We start from the raw sequence: 25411 nt of genomic DNA, 5'->3' as shown, positions 1-25411 counted from the left end.
CCGGAATATTTGATTAATCAGAGAGGCAATAAGACCCCGTTATAGTAGACAGGTCACCTGAAAAAGATAGTAATCCGAAGAAAGGCAGCGGCGCAAAATAGATTTATATTGGATTATTATCGACCGGAACAGACAAGTCATTTAAGGATTCCATGTGTGAAGGATTATGAAGATGATTTATGGAAATTAGGTTATACAGCCAAGCACTGGGGAACTTTCAGCCATTCGGTGCTTAAGACAGTGAAAGGGGGGATTTCGACTGGTTGGAAAGCAAGGTGGTTGAAAAGGGAGAGGGAATGGAGGAAAGGTGAAAGGCTAAAAAGTAATGCCTACAGCAGAACGCGTAAGGTGCACTGACAACACAAGCCCCTGCGGGGGCACATGAAATGTAAATGTTTTTCAAAACTAGACTTACTTATAATAGTTATCCTTTCCATCTGGGTCATAATGAAATTAATCTGAATTTTAAAAAAAATATTTAAAGAGTAAATAAAAATAAAGGAATAAGAGAATTCTTAAGAAAAAAAAACTTTTGTAAAGTACCATAGCATTTACGAACATCAGTAATCGTTAGAAAATGAAAATTCCTAACGTTATTAACGAAAAACGTATGTCAGGACGAGAGATGAATAAAGAGAAAAATGGTTTCTCTAAGTGAAACTAAAAACATATGAAAGGAGTTTGGTTAAGACACCTGGCATCAGGTTCCAACAATTAGGAATTCCAGGCATAAAGGAAAAATAGAGGGGAAAAAAAAGGCAATTTTCAGAGGCCAAAAAGGCATGCGAGAGAATTTGGATTAAAGATCTTATATAAGGTCATAACATGTATATCCGTCATAAGCCTGCCAGGCATATATATACATATATATATATATATATATATATATATATATATATATATATATATATATATATATATATATATATATATATATAGACAAAATCCACGAAGGAAAGAGAAACAATGGAGTGCTGCAAGGCCTTTCGACTTATCGTCCTCTACTTATCGTCTGCTAAGTAAAGGACGATAAGTCGAAAGGCCTTGCAGCACTCCATTGTTTCTTCTTTCCTTCGTGATTTTGTCTTTGTTTATATATTCATCACGTTCCATGTTTTCGTGATTCAGTTATATATATATATATATATATATATATATATATATATATATATATATATATATATATATATATGCACATACAGTATATATACATACATAACGGATAAAAAAGAAAATAAATTGATGGTAGGCAACATTAGCTACAGTATAAAGAAAACAATTTTCTAAGTGCTGAAGCCCTGAAACATCTTTCCTTGCGAGAAATTCCACAGAAAAACTTTAGCTTTTCTCTGTCTGCAAGAAAGGATATTTGATTTTCTGCCCACTCTCCTGGTCATTGAAGATATTTCTCCAATAGAAGTCGAGAAATAAAAAAAAAAAAATCTTCAAGTGAAGAGGAAAAAGTTGAGATTGAATTACTTGCAAGAAAATCTATTTTCTCGAAAGTATTTCCTGTCCCTAGAAATCGAAGGGATGACAAACTTAAATAAATAAAAGAAACAGCATATCTGTTATGGTTTCAAGTGAGTAAAAAGGAATATTCAAAGAATTTTATTAAAAAAAATGTCACCTTTTTCATTTATAGAGGATGGGCGTTTAGGAGACGTCTTTTTCACGTTAATCTTTTAAAATGGAAGAATTTGTTACTCATATACAGTGAAGCAGTTACAGAAGAGTAGATATCGGCAGTAATTAACAACTTTCATTGCCACAATAAAGCCGAAATTAAAAGCATCCTACACAAAAGATGAAAGAGTATAGCTTCTTGTAGAAGAACACCCAGAGACTCTTGCAACTGCATCTTGCCATAGATTTTCAGTTCTAGAAACGACATCAGACGAGGTGCAGATAAGTGGGGACAGGATAAACATCAGGCATGAATACCAATCTGCTGAGAGAGTATAGTGAAATGGAATATAAAATTTAGGCCAACGTCCAAGCACTGGGACCTCTGAGGTCATTCATAGCTGAAAAGGAAATTGAGAGTAAAAAGGATTTAAAGCCGCAACATGAGGAAAACCCCTCAGTTGTTTTATGAAGCAAAACTGTTGAGAGAGGGTGGAAAGTAAGGTAGAAAAGAAGAGACTATGGAAGGAAGTACAGTGAAAGGAATGAATGGGGTTGCAACTAGGGAGCGAAAGGACGCTTCCTTCCATACTCTCTTTTTTCTATCTTGCTTTCCGCCCTCTCTCAACAATTTTGTTTCATGGTACAACTGAATTGCGCAGACTGCACTCCCTCACCCCGACGGGGAGGGGGAGTATAGTGGAAAATATAGGGTAACAGGATGGAAACCTTGAGTATCTGAAGGGACCTGGTATCCAATAAAGACTCGAAAAAATAAAAGGTGGTTAAAGAAAAGTTTCTGGGAAGAGATGAAACACGCAAAGTAGATCGCATCAAGTAATCAAGTCCAGATAACGAAGGTAAACGAAGCGCAAGAACAGATAAGAGAGGATATTAGAAAGAAAGAAAGAAAGAAAATAAAAGTTAGGCAATGCTGACAAAGTCATGCATACAGAAAGTGGTATTGTCATTAGGATGGCACACAGTGTTACTAATGAGATATCTTTGCTGAAAAGGGGGAAAAATCCTCATCAGAGGAGGGAATGGGACGATGATGATAGTATCAGAAGTGAGACCACTGGAGGGAACATTTTTGTGAGTTCATGACTGGTACATCAGAAAGCTGAAAATGAGATGTGTGTATATATATATATATATATATATATATATATATATATATATATATATATATATATATATATATATATATATGTGTGTGTGTGTGGGGGTGAGTGTGTATGTGTATAAACATATTCAAAGATTTTCAAAGATTTTGTTACACACTTTAGAAATCTAGATAAGTATACTCACACATATATATATATATATATATATATATATATATAGATAGATAGATAGATAGATAGATAGATAGATAGATAGATAGATATATCCAATACAGCACGAAGAAGCGCGTGCTTGAAAATATCACTAAATCCACGTCAGAAGGTTAGTGAAACTCACTCACCTTCTGACGTGGATTTAGTGATACACACACACACACACACACACACACACACATATATATATATATATATATATATATATATATATATATATATATATATATATATATATATATGCGTTCCTCCAGCAGGAGTGGCTCCTGAGTAATGAATAATCAGTGAGACTTGCCTGACTAAGTTGAGTCTCAGATGAAAACCTTTAGGGAAACTTCCCATCAACAACTATCTGATACATCTGTACATAGGCCCCACGCCATGCTTTGGACCTCACTGCACAGCGAATAATCTACCTCTGTCATCCACGCACTTTTTCTTTCCTGTGTATTGAGGTCCTGCCATTCCAGGTTAAGGAAACATATCTCATGAAAAATGCACAGGGAGACATGTTGACGGGAAAAAATTCAGCCCAGTGTTGATGGAATGAACACTCTGAAGACCTTCATCAAAGCTTATGAACGGATATACGTCATACAGGTAAAAATAACGTGGCCACATTGTAGAGTAAGCTACCTCGAAAATGGACGGACCATAAATACTAACAAAGGGGAGAACTATCGCCAATGAGAGATAAAGGCTTGTAAATATTATGTTCCGAAGTAAACAGGCCTGCAGGAATTGACCAAACCAGGCAGCACATTGTTTACTCTTCTGATCCCATACATCACCTTTATTGTAGAGCTTGTTTCTTTTAGAAGACGCAGTTGCTGCAAGCGAAGGGGAGAAAATCATTTAAACATGGTAAGGTACGAACCAACTTTTATGATTTTCTCTTGCTTTGGTTCCGTTGTGGAATCTTGCTCTAGAGGTAGAAAATATTCGTAACGGTCAAATCTATTAAAACTCGTGTTTATAATGGAAGGATATGTAAATAAGCTTGGGCTGATTAATTTGAGTTTTTTTTTTTTGTGAATGTCTTCAAAACAGTTGGAAAACATATATTTAAAATGAACAAAATCAGCAATCAAATAAATTTGACTGAAAAATTTCTTTACCAATCTCCCTTCCCTCACATACACCAGCAAATATACATGCATGTTATATATATATATATATATATATATATATATATATATATATATATATATATATATATATATATATATATATATATGTAGAATCTACTGGTCACTTTTACCAGACACATATGTAATTCTGATAGTTACAATGCCTTTTCTTAACTTCTCGATGACGCGCTTTTTGGATGTGCTTGTAACTGAAGCCGTAAGATCCAAAACGTAAGAAATTGAAGAGACCGGACATCAAAGTCTCTTCAGTTTCTTGCGTTTGGATCTTACGGCTTCAGTTACAAGCATATCCAAAAAGCGAAGAATTCGAGAAGTTAAGAGGGCATTGTGGCTATTAGAATTACACACACACACACACACACACACACACACATATATATATATATATATATATATATATATATATATATATATATATATATATATATATATATATACATACTAAAATTTGTAACAATAATATGTCTTTCGATAGGTGTATTTATATATATATATATATATATATATATATATATATATATATATATATATATATATATATATATATATATATATATATATATATATATATATATATAATAATATCATGTCTTTCGACAGGTGCTAAAGTTCCAAACAAGACAAAGATTTCTATGAGGAAACATCAAGGCCTGCAGAAATTCATTGATGCGGTATCGATTGCCACTTTCTGCCTAATTAAGTCTAAGAATTCACCTCCCCCCCTTAACCCCGCCCATAACGAAGACAGTTGAATGATTCCTCATCCAGTTTTCGTATGGTTGTTCACTTCTTTGTTTTCAGCTTCGCCCATTTCTTTATGGGGTCGCCGTTTCCTATCAGCCCTCTTCACCTTCCTCTGTCCACTGCATCCTGACTTCTTAAACCTTTCTCCCGCATTCATTTGCTGTGTCATCCTTTCATCTGAACTTTGGCTTTCTTCTTCTTCTTCTCCTTCTCTCCGCCTCCAGGTTCATAACCCTTTTACACACATGATCGTCTCTCCAAGTGACAGCTAAACCACTGTAGTCTTCTTTTCTTGGCCTTCTTCCATACTTCCCCTGCCTTAATTCTGCTCTAAAATGGAAGGCTGCAGTATCTGCAAAAATACAAAACCGAGGAAATTGGTAGATACTGCAGTTTTCCTTTGCCTTACTGCTGATTTTGCGGATACTGCAAATGGGACCCTCTAAATAAAGCATTGAAGAATTATTCTGAAACTGCAGTAACTTGTGTATTAGTGTTTCACGAGCCCAATAGGTGGCATATCTCAGTTTGGAAAATTTTGCAGATACTGCACTCTTCCATTTTAGGGCAGATTGTTCCTCTAATAAATTCATTTCTGATCCCATCTCTTCTTGTGACTCTACGCATCCTTATCTCAAAATCCTCATCTCTGCCACGTCCATTTTTCGTTCATGAGATTCCTTCGTCGGCCACGTATCGGCTCCGTAAACCATCGCTGGTTCGTATGCTTGTTCAGTGATTCACTCTAACTGTGTCCGCATAATTAGTAGGGGATGTTTTTAGAAATAAAGTTAAAAAAATAGTGAATGTAAAACTCCAAATGGTTTTCAGGCATTACCACTTGACGAAGAATTCTGAAAATTTTAAACCTATTTGTCACATTAGGTCGAAGTCAACGCCAACATCATATCCGGTGAAGTTTTAGGAGCAGTTATATATAAACATCAAAGCAAATGACACGGAACGCGGGGCGTAATTGGCACTAAGGCACAATTTACATTGGCCAGTTACATCCCAAATTTTAACCGTACATAAATGGGGGGTAAAATTGACTGGGCAATAGCCACTCGAATATTTGTTTTCATTTCGGCCAAATGGAACGTTGGGGAACTTGCGAAATTGAGTCATTAACCCGAATACGTAGCTTTTTGGTCAAACAGTACCAGTAGTACTGAAAAATGCCGAAGGTAGAATGAACTCAGAGAGAGAGAGAGAGAGAGAGAGAGAGAGAGAGAGAGAAAGAGAGAGAGAGAGAGAGAGAGTGCTGAACAGTTTGTGGATCGGAGCACAGACTTGTGGTGTAAGCATAATTTGGACGCGCGCAGTATATATAGTCTTCATATTCCGGAATCCGAGGAAAAGCACACCATTTATTTATAACAATTCCTTATTTAATAATAAAATAACCATCATGTGTCACTAAAACTGTATTGTATTAAATACACACACATATATATACAGTATATATATATATATATATATATATATATATATATATATATATAATATATATATATATATATATATATATATATATATATATATATATATATATATATATATATATATGTGTGTGTGTGTGTGTGTGTGTGTGTGTGTGTGTGTGTGTGTGTATGTATGTATTATGTATATACATATAGTATATATATATATATATATATATATATATATATATATATATATATAAATATATATATATATGTGTGTGTGTGTGTGTGTGTGTGTGTGTGGGTGGGTGGGTGGGTGTATGTGTGTGTAGGTGCAGCTTATATCGAAGGTGAATCTAAAATACAAATCATTGGGTTTTATTTCACTGAGGGTAACGAAATAGATCTAAAATAAAAGTTCGTATTTCCTCTGCCAGAAATTAATCGGCGAATATTAGCTAGCCAAGGAAAACATAACGTTACGTCACTGTTTGTTCTAGAGAGAGAGAGAGAGAGAGAGAGAGAGAGAGAGAGAGAGAGAGAGAGAGAGAGAGAGACGTTGCCTTATTTCCAAATAGACGTTATGCAAATCCTTAATGAACTGGCTGATCAACGGGTCAGTGTGGCTTCTCTGAAGTATTGAACCCTTCCTCCACGTATGGTCTCTGTTAATGGGACTTGTCAGTAACATAAGACAGAACATATCTAGATTATAACAAACGCATTTATTGCAAACTGTTCTTTGCGTCTGGTGCCACGCATTTCTGTTTGAATTGTATGCATATATGCACATATGTATGTATGTATGTATATATACATACATACATGTATGTATGTATGTATATATATACATACATACATACATGTATATATATATATATATATATATATATATATATATATATATATATATATATATATATATATATATATAATCAGAAAGCTACAAACGTCCTTTAATATCCAATTCGCTCTACCTCGGAAATAATATATTTTCATATATGTTACCGAAGGGGAATTTTTTTAGTTGATAATAAGTCCACCGTCCCGTGGGGTCGAACCAGCGACGGACGAGGAATCAGGACTACAGTGACGCACTAACGCAGTCGGCCACAAGAGAGGTATAAGTGAATAACATCTCCCATCAACTCACCCGTCGAACTCAGGTGTTTTGCGTTTGGAGACGATATCCACCCACCTCTGCATAATATGTTACCGAAGGGGAATTTTTTAGTTGATAATAAGTCCACCGTCCCGTGGGGTCGAACCAGCGACGGACGAGGAATCAGGACTACAGTGACGCACTAACGCAGTCGGCCACAGGAGAGGTATAAGTGAATAACATCTCCCATCAACTCACCCGTCGAACTCAGGTGTTTTGCGTTTGGAGACGATATCCACCCACCTCTGCCAGAGGTGGGTGGACTTATTATCAACTAAAAGATTCCCCTTCGGTAACATATATGAAAATATATTATTTCCGAGGTAGAGCGAATTGGATATTAAAGGACGTTTGTAGCTTTCTGATTGTATATGAATCACGGTGATGTGATAAATAGTCATATATATATATATATATATATATATATATATATATATATATATATATATATATATATATATATATATATATATATATATATATATATATATATATATATATATATATATATATATATATATACTTACTGTATGTGTGTGTATCTGATGTTTTGTACTAAGGTAATGAAATATGCTGTAGTCGTCATTTATAGTATTATATTAGAGCCGTTTCCTTAACAGGTGTATAAATTTGTGTTTATTATACGAATATTTGGTTGTACAGCAAAATTAGGGAGTGGAGATCTCCTGAGTGTGTTTCAGACAGGAAAAAATATAAGTAGTGAGACTCTGCATTTTAACATGCGTGGTAATCAGTTCATCTAAACCAGAAATACTTCATCTTTTTAATATTTTTGAATACTTTGTGGATGATCGTTTACAGCACTTAAAGAATATTGATTCGCTGAGATTTTCGACTTTTGGATGAGTAGAAAGCTGAAGCGAACGCCTCAAACATTATTCATATTCATTACTGGAAAATATTTTTACGAAAACCAAATGCGACATAAAATTTTTGTCACTTTCGCTCGTTGGTGGTTGTAACTTTATAGTGCTGCCAAATGATCAAACTTCCTATTCTGACCAATGTAACTCACGTAATAATTTCATTTAACTCTTTTATTTATTGCAGTATTAAAAACCTAAGCTGATTTCTTCTCCGTTCATTTAATTCATACAAGTATTTGTGATCTCCTGCAGAGCGGAAGGCAAGATTGAGGGTCTTCGAGATGGACGCCTCCACAGAGGACCTGGATGCCCTGGCCGAGCTGGAAAGGCACCTCATGTCGCAGCTTCCGGTGGAGCTGCAGAGAATAGCTCTCAATCTCACCCGCCAGGACAACGCGCTCTTCCGCACCATGTTCCTCTTCGAAAACGACACGCTGCCGCGGAACAAGACTTTCCAGAACCCAGTGTCCACGACTGCCATCGAGGATTACAACCAATTCTGCCGGTTTGGTAGGTGTTGGGACGAGTTCGTAAGCTAGGTAGTCGGTGTTTCAAAGCAGCAGATTCATATTCTTCTTTTTTTTTTTATTAAAGTCCGGAGGTAATTGTAAGTTCCTCTTTAATCTATATTTTTTAGTTCATGTTTCTGAAGTCAGCGTGGCACCTATCATTTTACCGACTTCCTTCAGCTTTATGCCTTCACTTATGACAGCGTGTGATCAATATTCTGTAAATTAAAGCTAGGTAGTCGATGTTTCAAAGCAGCAGATTCATATTCTTCTTTTTTTTATTAAAGTCTGGGGGTAATCTTAAGTCCTCCTGTCACTGTAATCTACATTTTTTAGTTCATATTTCATTTTACTGACTTCCTTCAGCTTTATTTCTTCACTTACAGCAACATGTAATCAATATTCTGTAAATTAATGTTTGTTGCTGTAGATTCCATAAACACGAGCATGATAAAAGCATTTATTCTACTGCCTGTGAAGCAAGATGGCAGAATGCGAAAAGGTGATGACTTGTATTCGTATGACACCAAACTTGAGGTAGACAGCTTTTAACAGTAGACACCGAATTTTTTTACCAGAATCAAGAAAACACTGATACATTTTCTCTAAGCAATTTGGAGTTTACGATTTGGCAGAGTGAGTCTTCGAGCTATCTGTAAACCATTCCTTAGTTTTCAGATAAGAAAATAAAGATAAGTAATACAAGATTTAAATATATTGGATTAACATTCCATGAAAAACGTGAATAACAATCATGAAATGACAGGCATCTGGACTATATTCAGTACAGGGATGTACAGCTGAATGACAAATAAAACAGAGTGAGAAATGTATTGCGTGCAAAATGGAGAAAAAAAGTCATTGGAGGGGATATAGAAAATGAAAAATTTGACAACTAGAAAAGTGTATCACATAGAAGTAATTGAATGAAGCGATTGATGTGGAGGGAATTTCTGAATGGAAGGGTCATTCCTAATACATCAATTAAGGGGTAAAAGGGGATACACGTCACAATTTGTCACCGATGAATTGCTATAGAAATTGTAGCATATCCTTTCGCTACGTGGTCGAGTTTTGTAATTGTGGGAGTACCGGTAATCATACAAAGTTGCTTTTGAGTTTTATTTCCATCGACTTAAACCAAATACAAAACAATTCTATTAAAAATTTAGAGATATTAGATATTTTTATATGAGTACCATTGTCAGAGATAAATCGTGAAAATAATAATGGTCGAATTCAAACTGGGCAAGGTAATGAGCTCTCTAGAGCTGAATTCTGTGAGTGACTGAAATTAAGAAACCTGGAAGAGAGTAAAGCTTACAACATTCCTTTATATACAAGAAGTTTATTCGTGATGCAGAGATTGTAAACAACATAACTAATAGCTACCTAGTATAGTAGCAGTCAATATGATTAGATATTTACCACAAACCTTTTTTTTTCACCTATGGTATTTAATTTTGTTTTAGGTTTTATCCGTTAGGAATTCAATTATTGAATTCTCCTTAAGTTATGAAAAATAATTTTTTTCTTTCAACTTCTGAATTTAATTTAAGTAAGAGTATTTTTTGCTTTCCTCTTTGTTTCGCTTCGTTTAATACCCTGACTGGATTCTAATGACAGTAATCGGATAGTGACAGAATCGTATTTACAAGAAGTTAATTTCCATAAGTGCTCATGTTCTCTGCATAGGCAATTTTACGAGCATTATCCAGTTACCTAGACTGAAAGTCACTTCCTTCGCAAGATCTTCACGTTTCAGTTAATATCTTCTAGTGTAAAATAATTTCTCAAGGTGAAATACCTACGATGTCTTGTGCAGGTAAACTTTTTATAAAACATTTCGAAGGTGAAGTTCAATGTAAAACGCCCAGTTTGCTTGATCCAAAGTTACCTTGAACTGTCTTCCAGTTTTCATTTCTACACTTCAATAGTACCACTTTCTAGACGAGACCATGAAACCAAAGACGATTTTCAAATGGAGGTTTCAAAACAGATTAATTTGCGCACCCGAAAGCCTCATTACGCTTAGCAAAACTCCCTTAATTACCGGCGTCTTCACGAACTCTGCATCAGCTTACCGTGGCGTTATCTTGCACTGTTATCCAAATAGAGGCTTTAATGAGAAAACGGCTCTTGTACTCTCAGTCCTTTTACCCCTTAGAGGCTTAGAGCTTCAAAGAGGGGAATGAGAAAGTCTCGTTTGAAGTGATTATACTACGTGAGTATAGGAAACATAATATACGAGTATATACCACGGTAGTTTCATAATGAAGATATTTGTATATTAATAGAAGAATATACCTTCTGGCTGCACATAAATCAACAAGATAGAGCTAATATTTCGATGGATACACTTCCATGTAAATTCATTCGTTTGAAGTAGCATGATGGAAGAATGTAGGTTTAGAACACTCGTAGCTATTTGGGAAAAAAATTCGGATTAGGCGATTTCATAAAAAAGTTGGTGAAGAAATAACCGAAACAAGGAAGGTACAGTATTAGGTAAGAAAAAAAGGATAGAGTAAAAGTGTATAAGCGTAGATAAAAATGAATACATATGTGAAGAGACTCATTGCCAAGGCCACATCTTACTGAGAGCGAGGTGTGCTGGATGAATGCTAATAAGAATAAGAGTTGGACGCCGATGGGGTGATTCTCTCTCTCTCTCTCTCTCTCTCTCTCTCTCTCTCTCTCTCTCTCTCTCTATATATATATATATATATATATATATATATATATATATATATATATATATATATATTTTAAAGTCCTCCTGGGCCTCTGTAGGCTCATAGGACAGGCGCTGATCTCCTGTTTCTTAGGCTGACAGCCAGTCGGGGGACAGGTTCCAAGGCCTATGACACGTGGTCAGTGTGTCACTAGGCCCACTGCTTAACTTCCCAGCCCGAAGGCTGGTACCTATTCTCCTGTTGAACCTCTCGGTTTTTTTTGGGCCGTTAGGTTGAGGGGCTGCCGGATTTTTCCAGTGGCGCAATCCGAGCCATCAGTGAGTGGCATATATACAGTATATATATATATATATATATATATATATATATATATATATATATATATATATATATATATATACATACAATGTTAGGTATTTGCATGACTAGAAGATACCAAGTTGATGAAAAGCGGTCTTCATTCAATCAGAATCTTCAAAAGCGAAGGCTAAGCTAAATACCTAGAAATCTCTATCCCAATATTACATCAGAAGTTCTGTGGAAATAGCGTGAAGCTCTTTTTGTGCAGGTGAGAGATCTGAGCGTTCTTTTCGTCCTTGATTGTACACTTTTTACTTTTCTGTAAAAGAAAACTGTTGTGCCGGTTTTGTCTGTCCGTCCGCACTTTATTCTGTCTGCACTATTTCTGTCCGCCCTCAGATCTTAAAAGTTACTGATGCTAGGGGGCTGAAAATTGGTACGTTGATCATCCATCCTCCAGTCATCAAATATACCAAATTGCAGCCCTCTAGCCTAAGTAGTTTTTATTTTATTTAAGGTTGAATTTATCAATAATCGTGCTTCTGGCAACGATACAGGATAGGCCACCACCGTGCCGCGGTTAAAGTTTCATGGTCCGCGGCTCATATAGCGTTATACCGAGACCACCGGAAGATAGATCTATTTTCGGTGGCCTTAATTATACGCTGTACAGAAAACTCGACTGCGCAGAAGAAACTGCGGCGCATTTTTTACTTGTTTAAAAGATCGTGCATAGGGGAGAGCAAGAATAACTTTCCAGGTGCTAATTCTGGTTAGTATTACCTGAATGTTTTAGAGCCCCCAAAAAGACTTCCGCCTCACGGGTAACGCGACCCTTGGGTAAACTTGGAGGTACCCATTCTTCTTGGATATGAAGACCCTCATATCCCGGAGCTTCTTGGGTTCTATTAACTCGGCTCTTTCTCACTTTACAGCGCATCCTTTCTCGCTGCTCTTCCTAGTAATAAAACATCCTTTGAGCAACCTCATCATTCTCTCTTCTCCTCATTTGAATCTAATTTTCGCCTATGCTAATCATTACTTCTACGTATCGCCCCTTTTTTTCTCAATTCCTAACGCACTGTGCAACAATTTATCTGAACATCTTCAACCTTTTCTCTTTTATTTGCATTCTGGGACCACACTTTATTTAACAGTCACTTCAGCCATTCTAACCTATATTTTTCTGTGTATCTGTAAGAATGTTCCACCTTTCCTGGGTATTATACCCACATGCATTTGCACTTCTAGGTATAAGTGATTAGAGAAAGTAATAAGTAAACTTACTATTCCATTTAGTGGGAATTGCTCTCTGAATTGCAAGGTCATCTCGTGTTGTTTTTTACTGATTTCTTTTGTTTAATTTCCTCGAATATTACTGTTTTTTCTTATTACTACTTATACTTCGTAAGAGCAGGCATCCGGGAGGCAATTACCGTACTGGGAGTTCCAAGAAGATCTCCGGAGAGATTCAAGAACGTATTATTGGATCTGTCCTGTATCCTATTCACTCTCTGAAATAAGCAGCTCCCTTCTTTCTCTGTTACTCCTGAAAGTTTTAATGGGTTTTGTTATGGGAAACAGGTCTCTTATTAAGGCTTGTACAGAATTCGCCTGAGAATGTGATGACCGTCTTCCTCGCTCTCATTGCAGGGTTAGGTTTTAGTAGTTGGGGTAAATTATTATTTGAAATAATATTAAATGGGGTTATATTAAAGAAAATGTCTAGATTATTATTATTATTATTATTATTATTATTATTATTATTATTATTATTATTATTATTATTATTACTTACTACTACTATTATTATTATTATTATTATTATTATTATTATTATTATTATTATTATTATTATTATTATTATTATTATTATTATTCAGAGGACGAACTCTATTCATATAGAACAAACAAATAGCCATTGATTTGAAATTCAAGCTTCCAGGGAATACAGTGTTCATTTGAAATAAATAACAGAAGGTACAGGGAGATACAGAAGGAAGACGTTACTTATTAAATATGCGATTTCAGCCATTGGTATACTGCCTTAGAAAATTCAAAGATTTTTTACAACAAAATTCATCCTAACCAAAATGATAAGACACTAGAGACATTAAGCCTACAGGTGAGAGAGAGAGAGAGAGAGAGAGAGAGAGAGAGAGAGAGAGAGAGAGAGAGAGAGAGAGAGAGAGAGAGAGAGAGAGAGAGAGAGAGAGAGAGAGAGAGAGAGAGAGAGAGATTCAGGGTGGGAGCGAAGGTGTCGATTGTGTTGTTCTCCCAAGAAACAGCAATCGGCTATAATTTTGGAATTAAGTCAAAGCATTTGTTTTTCCCATCCTCCTGATTAAGATTTTTTTTTCTTTTGTAATACAAACCTTCCTAGAGGAGGAGATTAATAGCTTCATTTACAGGGATATTTTTATAATTCCGTCAGGATCACAATACATGAGTTTAATGATGTTTTGAACAAGTTTTGCTCATCTATTGTAGTCCGCTGTATAAAGCATAATTAACATTATAATTCGTGGAAGATAGCATTGTCAGCTCGAGTTTGCAGAATTACCTTTCCAGTGAAAATTGCATAAAAAACAATTTATTAGCCTTCAAAGACCTTCGTCTTTCACTTGGTTTAGCCAGATGGTTGCTTTGGTTCCAAGCTGAAGGTCAGTATCATTGGGATATAACAAAATTCCTAAGCCATTGACATAATTTGATCGTGTTTCAGAGGAGACGAATTTTTTATTCTTTCTGTGGGAATAGATCAGATCATAGAATTGCAAAGTTCCACATCTTAACTTATTCTTTTGAAATGAAAAACCAAGTTAAATATGCGCTGAAGTTTATTCGGCAGAATCGAGTTTTCTGTACAGCGTATCATCAAAGCCACCAAAAATGAGAGTAGATCTATCTGTCGGTGGTCTCGGGATGATGCTGTATGAGCCGAGACCCATGAAACTTTAACCACTGCCCGGTGATGGCATATCCTATATCGTTGCCAGACGCACGATTATGGGTAACTTTAGCCTTAAATAAAATAAAACCTACTGAGGCTAGAGGGCTGTAATTTGGTATGTTTGATGATTGGAGGGTGGATGATCAACATACCAATTTTCAGCCCTCTAGCCTCAGTAGTTTTTAAGATCTGAGGGCGGACAGAAAAAAACGCGGAATGAAAAGGTACGGACGGACAGACAAAGCGGACACAATAGTTTTCCTTTACAGGCACTGCAGAATAAAAACTATGAAACTCTAACAGAAGGACTAAGGCTAAGCTCACTTGCAAAAGAAATTTCATGAATTTGGGACTAACAGGGTAACATATATTAGTCCGGGGCTTCTTCTCGAAGACTTAATCCTATCACATTCTTCGATGTCCTTTTCTGATTTTAAAAGAACAAAGATAACGCTGTGAGGGAGATTTTCTGTCAGGAGAAGCAAATGTACTTTATCTTAAGTGCTAAATTGTCATTTATGTGGGCCTTTATTAAGCGAAGGTTCATCTTTCATGGCCTTCTTAACATATTGTCAAAAGCAAATTACTTATAATTTTCTTATGAGATAAATTTTTATATATACAGTATATATATATATATATATATATATATATATATATATATATATATATATATATATATATATATATATATATATATATACACACACACACACACACACACACACATATATATATATATATATATATATATGCATACACAGATAAGTAAATAAATAAAAAAGAATATATATATATATATATATATATATATATATATATATATATTATAAATACACACATATACATTTACATATATATATATATATATATATATATATATATATATATATATATATATATATATATATATATATTTGTACACATATATATATTTATCTATATCTATACATAAATATTGACCAGTAATATATATCTACAATTTCCCCCTCAAATACAGATTTCCTCGACATGTACAAATGGTGGCACTGTCGCCTGGCAGTATGCATTGGCATCATAGGGGCAGTCGCCAACGTCTTGACAGTAACAACATTGACCAGGAAAAATATGTCAAACCCCACTAACCTCCTGCTCTTGGGGTTGGCGGTGGCTGACATGCTGGTGGTCACTGAATACGTGCCCTACGCTACGTCGAGACTCCTGGGAGGTCAGGCGCTTTCACAGAGCAAAGGTCACGCCCTCTACATACTCATTCACGCTCACCTCTCGCAAGTTTGTCACACGGTAAGTGCCAAATCGTTTGTTTGAGTTGTGTACGTGGAAAATATTACACAGCTTCAAAATGCTTGACAACAATGCACTGTATATAAACATAGAATATATATATATATATATATATATATATATATATATATATATATATATATATATATATATATATATATATATATATATATATATATATATATATATATATATATATCCACAATACAAGCAGGATCCAGCAAAGTCTTCACATCTCTAAAAGTTGTTTAATTTATTACAATGAGACTTATGCAGATGTTTCCATTATTGGTACAGTTTTCAAGGTGTTCTGTAACCATTGCAATGAATTTATGATAACACTATTAATAAAATTTTGACAACGAAGCCACTTACGGAAGCTTAAATTTACAGAAAAAAAGCCCAATGTGTAAATGTCAGGCTTTCAAGCAAAGCACATGAGCTGATTACTTGTTGAGAGAACATAGAATTATTTTCATATTTCATGAATAGCCTTGACATCTTCTAACTGAACTTAATGCTTCGTACGTTGGAAAGAACAGATTTTAGTCAGTTTTTCTGATTGTGCTTCGGCTTAATATTAAGTAAATGAACTCAGTAATAGTATAAAGATTAATATACAATATTTTTTTAGCTGCTAGTCTATGATTTAAAAAAAAAGTTTCAGTTCCGGATTAGAAAATGATTTAATAAAAGTACTGACATCAATATCACCCCATCTTAAGATTCTATCATCGTCAACAGCAGTAGCAACAAAATCAACAACGAACCTAATAATAATAATAATAATAATAATAATAATAATAATAATAATATGAAAAAGACCTTCTTTAATACAGGTTTTGTTACAAAAACAATAATAATAATAATAATAATAAAATAAAAATAATAGCTATATCTTTAACTCAGGCACTGATAATACCAATACAAATGTAAGCATTGATATAAACGATGTTGCTTTCATGCTATAAATACTGCCCTGTACTTCATGAGAATAAACATGAAAAATAAAGACAACTTAAAAAGGCTGTTCACTGTATTCCGATGCTACAAAATAATGGCTTTCATCAACCACGCTCACTTTTATGGTGGAATATGATTCAACCAGTTTCAGTATTTCAAAATCAGTATTTTCATATGTTGCGGAATCGCTTTTCAATCTTTTTTTTTCATTGCTGTTAATATTTAACTGAGCTCCCAAAAACTAAAAGGAGCTCGATAGATGTGAGCTCCTAGTGCCTTGCCTTTATTGTTTTTAAACACAGCAAAATTCAGTCGTTTGGCATTTCGTGCTGAAGCAAAATGACAGTTCTGAAACAAAATGACTGTTCTAAGCAAAATGACAGTTCTTAAGCAAAATGACAGTTGTTAAGGAAAATGACAGTTCTTAAGCAAATTGACAGTTCTTAAGCAAAATGACAGTTCTTAAGCAAAATGGCAGTTCTGAGGCAAGATAACAATTCTTAAGCAAAATGACAGTTCTTAAGCAAAATGACAGTTCCTAAGCAAAATGATAGTTTTTAAGCAAAATGACAGTTCTTAAGCAAAATGACAGTTCTGAAGCAAAATGACAGTTCTGAAGCAAGATACAGTTCTTAAGCAAAATGACAGTTCTGAAGCAAGATACAGCTCTTAAGCAAAATGACAGTTCTTAATGCAAATGACAGTTCTTAAAGCTAAATGACAGTTCTGAAGCAAGACAATAGTTCTTAAGTAAAATGACAGTTCTGAAACAAGATAACAGTTCTTAAGCAAAATGACAGTTCATAAGCAAAATGACAGTTTTTAAGCAAAAATCTAACAGTTCTTAAGAAAAATTATAGTTCTTAAGCAAAATGACATTTCCTAAGTAAAATTATAGATCTTAAAAAAAATTAAAGTTCTTCAGCAAAATAAAAGTTCCTAAGCAAAATGACAGCTCTTAACCAAACTGATAGTTCTTAAGCAGAATGACAGCTCTTAAGCAAAATGGTATTCCTTAAGCAAAGGGACATTTTTAAGCAAAATGATAGTTCATTAGCAAAATGACAGGTCTGAAGCAAAACGACAGTTCTTAAAAAAATTACGTTTCTTAAGAAAATTGATAGCTCTCCAGCAAAATGACAGTTCTTAAACAAGACGAAAGTTTTAAAGCAAACTGGTAGTTCTTGAGTAAAATGACAGTTCCCAAGGAAAATGACAGTTCTTAAGAAAAATGAAAATTCTTAGGCATACTGGTAGTTCTTAAGCGAAATGGCAGTTCTTAAGCAAAATCAGATTTTAAGCAAAATTTTAGTTCTTAAGCAAAAAGAAAGTTCATAAGCAAAATGACAGTTCTTAAGCAAAATGAAAATTCTTAAGCATACTGGCACTTCTTAAGCAAAATGGCAGTTCTTAAGCAAGATCAGTTTTTAAGCAAAATTCTAGTTCCTAAGCAAAACGAAAGTTCATAAGCAAAATGACAGTTCTTAAGCAAAAAGAAAATTCTTAAGCATACTGGCAGTTCTTAAGCAAAATGGCAGTTCTTAAGCAATATCAGTTTTTAAACAAAATTCTAGTTCTCAAGCAAAACGAAAGTTCATAAGCAAAATGGCAGTTCTTAAGCAATATCAGTTTTTTCAAAAAAATTCTAGTTCTTAAGCAAAACGAAAGTTCATAAGCAAAATGGCAGTTCTTAAGCAATATCAGTTTTTAAACAAAATTCTATTTCTTAAGCAAAACGAAAGTTCATAAGCAAAATGGCAGTTCTTAAGCAATATCAGTTTTTCAACAAAATTCTAGTTCTTAAGCAAAACGAAAGTTCATAAGCAAAATGGCAGTTCTTAAGCAATATCAGTTTTTCAACAAAATTCTAGTTCTTAAGCAAAACGAAAGTTCATAAGCAAAATGACAGTTCTTAACAAAATGAGAATGCCTAACCTGTACAGTTTACTCTTTATATAATCATTCAAACAATAAAATAAGTCTGTCAATTGCCGTCAGCAGCAAAAGTAATGAATGCCCTTGGCCTCCAAGGCTACGTATGTTACATTGTATAACAATTCAATAAATAAAATGAAATATGTTTCCGTCATTTACTAAGCGGATTTGTTCATATTGAAGGAAAACGAGGCAATACATATACTGCATATGTATATGTATATATATATATATATATATATATATATATACACACACATTTCATCGTAAGTAATATGAAATAAAAGGAGCATTAAATTTAATGACACACTGACCTACACGAGAAGTCACATGGGATTTAGTAAGCAATATTCACATAAGAATATTTTTCGGTATACAATAATGATAATACTTTTCGTTTTCCGAGAATCTGGTCTTATATTCATCTCTCTCTCTCTCTCTCTCTCTCTCTCTCTCTCTCTCTCTCTCTCTCTCTCTCTCTCTCTCTCTCTCATTATTACGTCATTCTTATAGTTGATAGTATAAACTATGAAACTGAATTTGCAACTTCAGACATGATCACCAGGAAAAATTCTCCCCTTGTACAAATATCCCACGAACCATTAAGTAACGAAAGTAACAGTCCCATACTAAATTTGTTTCTTACACGCTCTAAATTGGTAGCATGAACGAAGCGAATTGAATTCCTCCCCCAGATTGCTATTTGGTTGACGATATCCTTGGCTATATGGCGGTGGGTTGCCGTCTGCCGTCCGCACGTAGCGCCTACAGCTTGTACAATGATTCGTGCCTGGAGAGTCCTCTGCTCCGTGTACATAGCCTGCCCTCTGCTAGCCACGCCCACTTTCCTCATGTACACCGTACAGGAATATCCCGACCCTACTGCGCCGCCGGATGATCCCAAGACTTTTTACAAAGTGGACTTTTCCCCACTGGCACTGGCCAATGATGAATTGCTCAAGAAGGTAAGCCTAAAGACTTTTCAGTCGTAGCTATGTCTTACAGTAGAAGTACAAATATTAGATGGACCCTCTGTGCTGGTCATTTTAAGACGAGTTGATGCTTTGGAAGTTTTCTGCTGTTCATTTTTGATTCTACAGTTAGAGAATGAGCATGGAATCTTGTCATGTTCTTGAGCCACGCCTTATTATGAGCAATACATGTTTCAATAGAATCAGGTATTTTTTATTTCATGTTATGAATAAACTGCACTGAAATAAAATCAGTAATCCCAGTCTAAACAGATACTGAAGTGGTCATATTCAAGTTTACATGTGTCCTTGATTATTCTGGTAGGTTTGCAAACGCGTAAAGTGATTATTTTCATCTGTCGAAAGACGCTTTAGATATATTTTTTATCTGCATTCATGCTCCTGTCTCATCAGTCAGAGGTCTATAAACCCTATTATATTTTGATGAGACGTAAGTAAACTAATTGAATGTAAACATTAAACTTAGATAATGTATGTACGTTATAGATTTATAAAATTAATGTTTACGACATTAGCCCACTCATGCCATTTGTTTGCAGATAACGAAGTTCACTAGCTCAGTCCCACTATGAAAGAATTGGTATAGTTTTTGCATAGTTGTTATACTATTGAAACGATAAAAAATGTTATATATATACATACATACATACATATATATATATATATATATATATATATATATATATATATATATATATATATATATATATATATATATATATATATAAATATAGATTCCACTCAGTTCAGTACTAAGTTCAACGGGAAATGAACCAAATAAAAACCTATCACCTGGACACACTAGCTGTTGGAAAACGCTCCCCCCCCAAAAAAAAAAAATCCCCTTTTCACATGTTATGGTACCTGTTTGCATTACAAAAACTCATTGATAATTCTAGGCGACCGCACGACCTCAATTCCCATGATGTTCTTTTACCTTTCCTTTTAAGGTTAACTTTTTGGTCTACAGCGTGATCGTGAAACTGATTCCCTGCCTCATGCTGAAACTTCTCATGCCAGCCATCATCAGGGGAATGTGGATCGCGAAGAGGCGCAGGCAGAGACTCACCTCCCGCAAGCCCCCCGGGAACGTCATGACCACGACGTTGATCACCGACCGTCAGGAAAACGTCGAGGGCGCTTCTCCCCCCTCCACCGCGGCAGCGAAGGGCCAAAACCCCGGCAGGAAATGTAGGGGGATACTACAGCAGCTGCATTTAGGCCGGACGAAAGCGTCCTCCCACATAACCTGCTCTTCCAAAACGGAAATGAATGTGGTGAAAGAAGGGGAGAAGAAGAGTCAGCAGAAGAAGAATGAGGTAATTGAAATGATCTGCTTCATGGTGATGTTGCCTGTGTGGTATATAAATGATTGACAAGTTCACTTGGTTCATAATGATGTTACCTGTGTGGTATGTAAATATTGACAAGTTCAGCTGGTTCATAATGATGTTACCTGTGCGGTATGTAAATGATTGACAAGTTCAGTTACTTCATAATGCCACCTGTGTGGTATATAAATGATTGACAAGTTCAGTTGCTTCATAATGGGGTTGCCTGTGTGGTAAATAAATGACTGACAAGTTCAGTTGCTTCAAAAGATGTTGTCTGCGTGGTATATAAATGATTGACAAGTTCAGTTGCCTCATAATGCCACCTGTGTGGTATATAAATGATTGACAAGTTCAGTTGCTTCTTAATGGGGTTGCCTGTGTGGTAAATAAATGACTGACAAGTTCAGTTGCTTCAAAAGATGTTGTCTGCGTGGTATATAAATGATTGACAAGTTCAGTTGCTTCATAACGCCACCTGTGTGGTATATAAATGATTGACAAGTTCAGTTGCTTCATAATGAGGTTGCCTGTGTGATATATAAACGACTGACAAGTTCAGTTGTTTCTTAATGTTACCTGTGTGGTATATATATAAATAATTGATAAGTTCAGTTGCTTCATAATGATGTTGCCTGTGTGGTATATAATTGATTGACAAGTTCAGTTGTTTCACAACGATGTTGCCTGTGTGGTACATAAATGATTGGCAAGTTCAGTTGCTTCAAAATTATGTTGTCTCGTGATATGTAAATGATTGAAAAGTTCAGTTGCTTCATAATGATGTTGCCTGTGTGGTATATAAATGACTGATAAGTTCAGTTGCTTCATACTGATGTTAACTATCTAGTAAATGAGTGAAAAGCTCTTTTATGAAATGTTTAATTATAAAGCAATTTCGGTGGTTGACTAAATCAAAATTCCAAGCTCGACATTAAAGTATGGCATATGATAGACTTGGTAAACACATCAAGGATAAGGGGAAAAATTCAGCTATCTATAATTAGTTATTATTCACTACTTCCATGTTATATACGAAACCCATAATTTATGTGTCTGTGCTGATATACAACTGTGTAACTTTTTTTCTTTCTAATTCTTTTTTTTCCCCTTATTTTACTGCCATTTTTTCTCCATATCCCCACGAAATAAATGTATTATCCTTAGTTCAAGTATATTCATTTGCGTCTTTTGGATACTTGATATCTTTAAAATACACAAATTTAATTGTGTATATATACTTTCACAGCAATTTTTCTCTGAAGAAAATAAATAAAAAAAATTCGCTTTATCCAGACGTACCTTTCCAAGCTCATGTAAGCAAAGTACTCAAGCATCCATCCTTCCTGAAGGAAGTACCAGGAACCCAGCCACCGAAACCAAATTAAATTAGCCCAAGGTTCTAAAACCTTGATGTTTATTTATTCTCCTCATCCAGGGCGCGACGGAGAGAACAACCACTATGCTGTTAGTAGTCATGTTCTTGTTTCTCCTGACGGAGGCGCCGCAGGGGCTTCTCACTGGGCTTTCGCTTATCTACGGCCAAGACTTTTTCAGGTGAGTGACGATCAACCTCTGAAATGCTCAGGAGGCTTCAAGTTCTCTCATTTCTGATTTCTCGACGTTGATAGCTTTTTCAATATTAATGGTATTAGTGTTGACACATATATGATACATAGGATTTGTTAAGTATGTAAACATTTCAAAATGCAAATGAGGCACAGAATATACTTAATGAATCAAAGCTAGATAGATAGATAGATAGATAGATAGATAGATAGATAGATAGATAGATAATAACACAAATATCCACACGGGTGATAATCAGGCCTCCACTCAGAGTTACAGAGATAACAAAAGGTTGTTGAGGGAAGCAAACTTGTTCATTAACAGATCGACACAAAAACAGTGATTCAAGATAAAGAACACATTTTTTATAGATGATTTTTTCGGTCTTAATTAACGATGAATTTCTCATTCCATGCAGCGCTTGCTACCTGCAACTGGGGGACCCGATGGATTTGCTGGCCTTGATCAACTCTTCAATCAACTTTCTCCTCTACTGCGTCATGAGCAAGCAATTCCGAGACACGTTTTTCGGCCTGTACTGTTGCAGAAAATCAAAGCAGACCTATCGGAATTGCGGCAAGCCAGCCGGCCATTGCGCTGCAATCACTTCTTATATATAGAATGCGACCTTGTTTTCGGTTTGCTTTACAAGCTGACGTCTGTACAGAGTTATATGTTAAAATGAAATAGAAAGATGACGCTGACGTTTATAGAAGATTAACCGAGGAAGTAATAGATTTACGGAAATGCTCTACCGCATGAAGTGCTGTTTTCCGACGCTACAGTTGTCTCTAGTATTCTTGTACATAAAAATTGTAATGATTTTGTTTTATTGTGCGCCAAGTGATCTTAACTCGTGGTGTGCAAATATCAGTCATGTGACTCCAAGAGATATTCAGCAACTTGTATGTGGACGATAAGGAAAAGAAAAGGATTATTGGATGTGGATTCTTAAGAAGAGCGGAAGTGGACTTTGGATTGTAAATGTAGAAAATAAAAGAGGATGAATTTCTTCAGAAAACTCTTTTCAACGTATATGAATTCGATAGTTATCGGTGATGGATTTCTCCCGTGTCTTTACTTTTGTATTCCTAATTCACTCTCGTTTGTGTACGTAACTGAGCCCTTTACGATAGAGTGAGTTAAAGGAAACATTTGACATGTTAAATAAATTATCATCAATCACAGACCATCATTGTAATTGTTAGTGCAATTTAAATAAAATAGCGTTGGTTTGTGTTAGTTCGTGCACGAGTATGTTTCAGTCACGATGCTGGATTTTGACAAAAGCATCGTGGACGAGAGATACACATTCAGCGAGGTGGAACAGAGTGCATCAACGAAAAGCTAAATAGCATGTAATGAATCTTCACACAAGAATTTTCCTTTCGCGTCAAACGAAAGGGACGGGTATCCGAGGCTATGGTTTTGTATTTCGTTTGAAATGGTGCAATAACTGTTTTGTTTTCCCATTTGAATGCTAGAAACATTTGTGCGCTTTCATGTTAAAACAACAGTATTTCATGTTTCGTTGTTACATGTTCCCTGTTTGAGATGTCTGTAGATAAATGAAATATAGTTTACGTACGTTACGATGGTTTTTAATCTATTCCCTTTCTTAACTGGGGATTAAAATATCTTTGAAACACATTCTGACTTTTTATCGCCAGTCTCTGCAGTTTCCAAATGATTTATTTCCTTTAACCATTAATATATTTAATGCTTCGAGATTCACTTCTGTTGGTTTCTGTTAAATTTAACCTCATTTCTTTCCCCTCAGCTTTTTCTTTTATGTATCAGGAGTGGGTTGAATCAGCGTATTAAGTTTGCTCTGAAGACGATCAGGTTTTACCAGTTGCATTTAATAATTCTATACTTCTCGACAAAAAATGAGTTCCGCATTTAATAATTCTATACCTCACAGAAAAAAAAAAGAGTTCCACATTTAATAATTCTGTACCTCGCAGAAAAGTAAAAGGAGTTCCGCAGTCAATAATTTTGTACCTCAGAAAAATAGTTCCACATTTAATAATTCTGTGCCTCGCAGCAAAAAAAAAAAAAAAAAAAAAAAAAAAAAAAAAGCTCCGCATTTAATAATTCTGTACCTTGCAGCAAAAAAAATGAGCTCCGCATTTAATAATTCTGTACCTCACAAAAAAAAGAGATCCTCATTTAATATTTCTGTACCTCGCAGCAAAAAAAAAAAAAAAAAGTTCCGCATTTAATAATTTCATACCTGGCGACGAAAAAGAAATGAGCTCTGCATTCTATACCTTGTGGCAAAAAAAAAAAAAAAAAAAATGCCGCGTTTAATGATTCTATTATACCTTGTGGCAAAAAAAAAAAAAAAAGAGTTCAGCAATTAATAACTTTATACCTTACTTCAAAAATAAGCAAATAAAAATGCGCCGAAGTTTCTTCGGCACAGTCGAGTTTTCTGTACATCATATAATCAAGGCCACCGAAAATAGATATAATCTTTCGGTGGTCCCTGTATAATGCTGTATGAGCCGCTGCCCATGAAACCAACCACGGCTCGGTG

At 35.0% G+C, this 25411-nt stretch overlaps 1 protein-coding gene across 2 annotated transcripts in view; it reads left to right on the top strand.

Moving 5' to 3' along the window:
- LOC136837126 (G-protein coupled receptor dmsr-1-like) overlaps positions 1-24461 on the top strand; it is a 78191-nt gene extending 53730 nt beyond the window's left edge. Inside the window, exons 2-7 of one of the 2 annotated variants that reach the window (XR_010852595.1) lie at positions 8590-8847; positions 15796-16079; positions 19673-19942; positions 20940-21288; positions 22739-22857; positions 23288-24461. Coding sequence is in view for 1 of the 2 variants with exons in the window: in XM_067101736.1 (XP_066957837.1) it covers positions 8619-8847; positions 15796-16079; positions 19673-19942; positions 20920-21288; positions 22739-22857; positions 23288-23489 (1473 nt within the window). In the remaining variant the exon portion in view is untranslated. Of the gene's footprint in view, positions 1-8589; positions 8848-15795; positions 16080-19672; positions 19943-20919; positions 21289-22738; positions 22858-23287 lie in introns of both variants that reach the window. The other variant, XM_067101736.1, reaches the window with a different exon arrangement.
- Positions 24462-25411: the final 950 nt, after the last annotated feature.

Source organism: Macrobrachium rosenbergii, chromosome 57, assembly GCF_040412425.1.
Source record: "Macrobrachium rosenbergii isolate ZJJX-2024 chromosome 57, ASM4041242v1, whole genome shotgun sequence".
Taxonomy (NCBI): domain Eukaryota; kingdom Metazoa; phylum Arthropoda; class Malacostraca; order Decapoda; family Palaemonidae; genus Macrobrachium; species Macrobrachium rosenbergii.
This window is presented reverse-complemented; position numbering and strand designations above follow the sequence as displayed.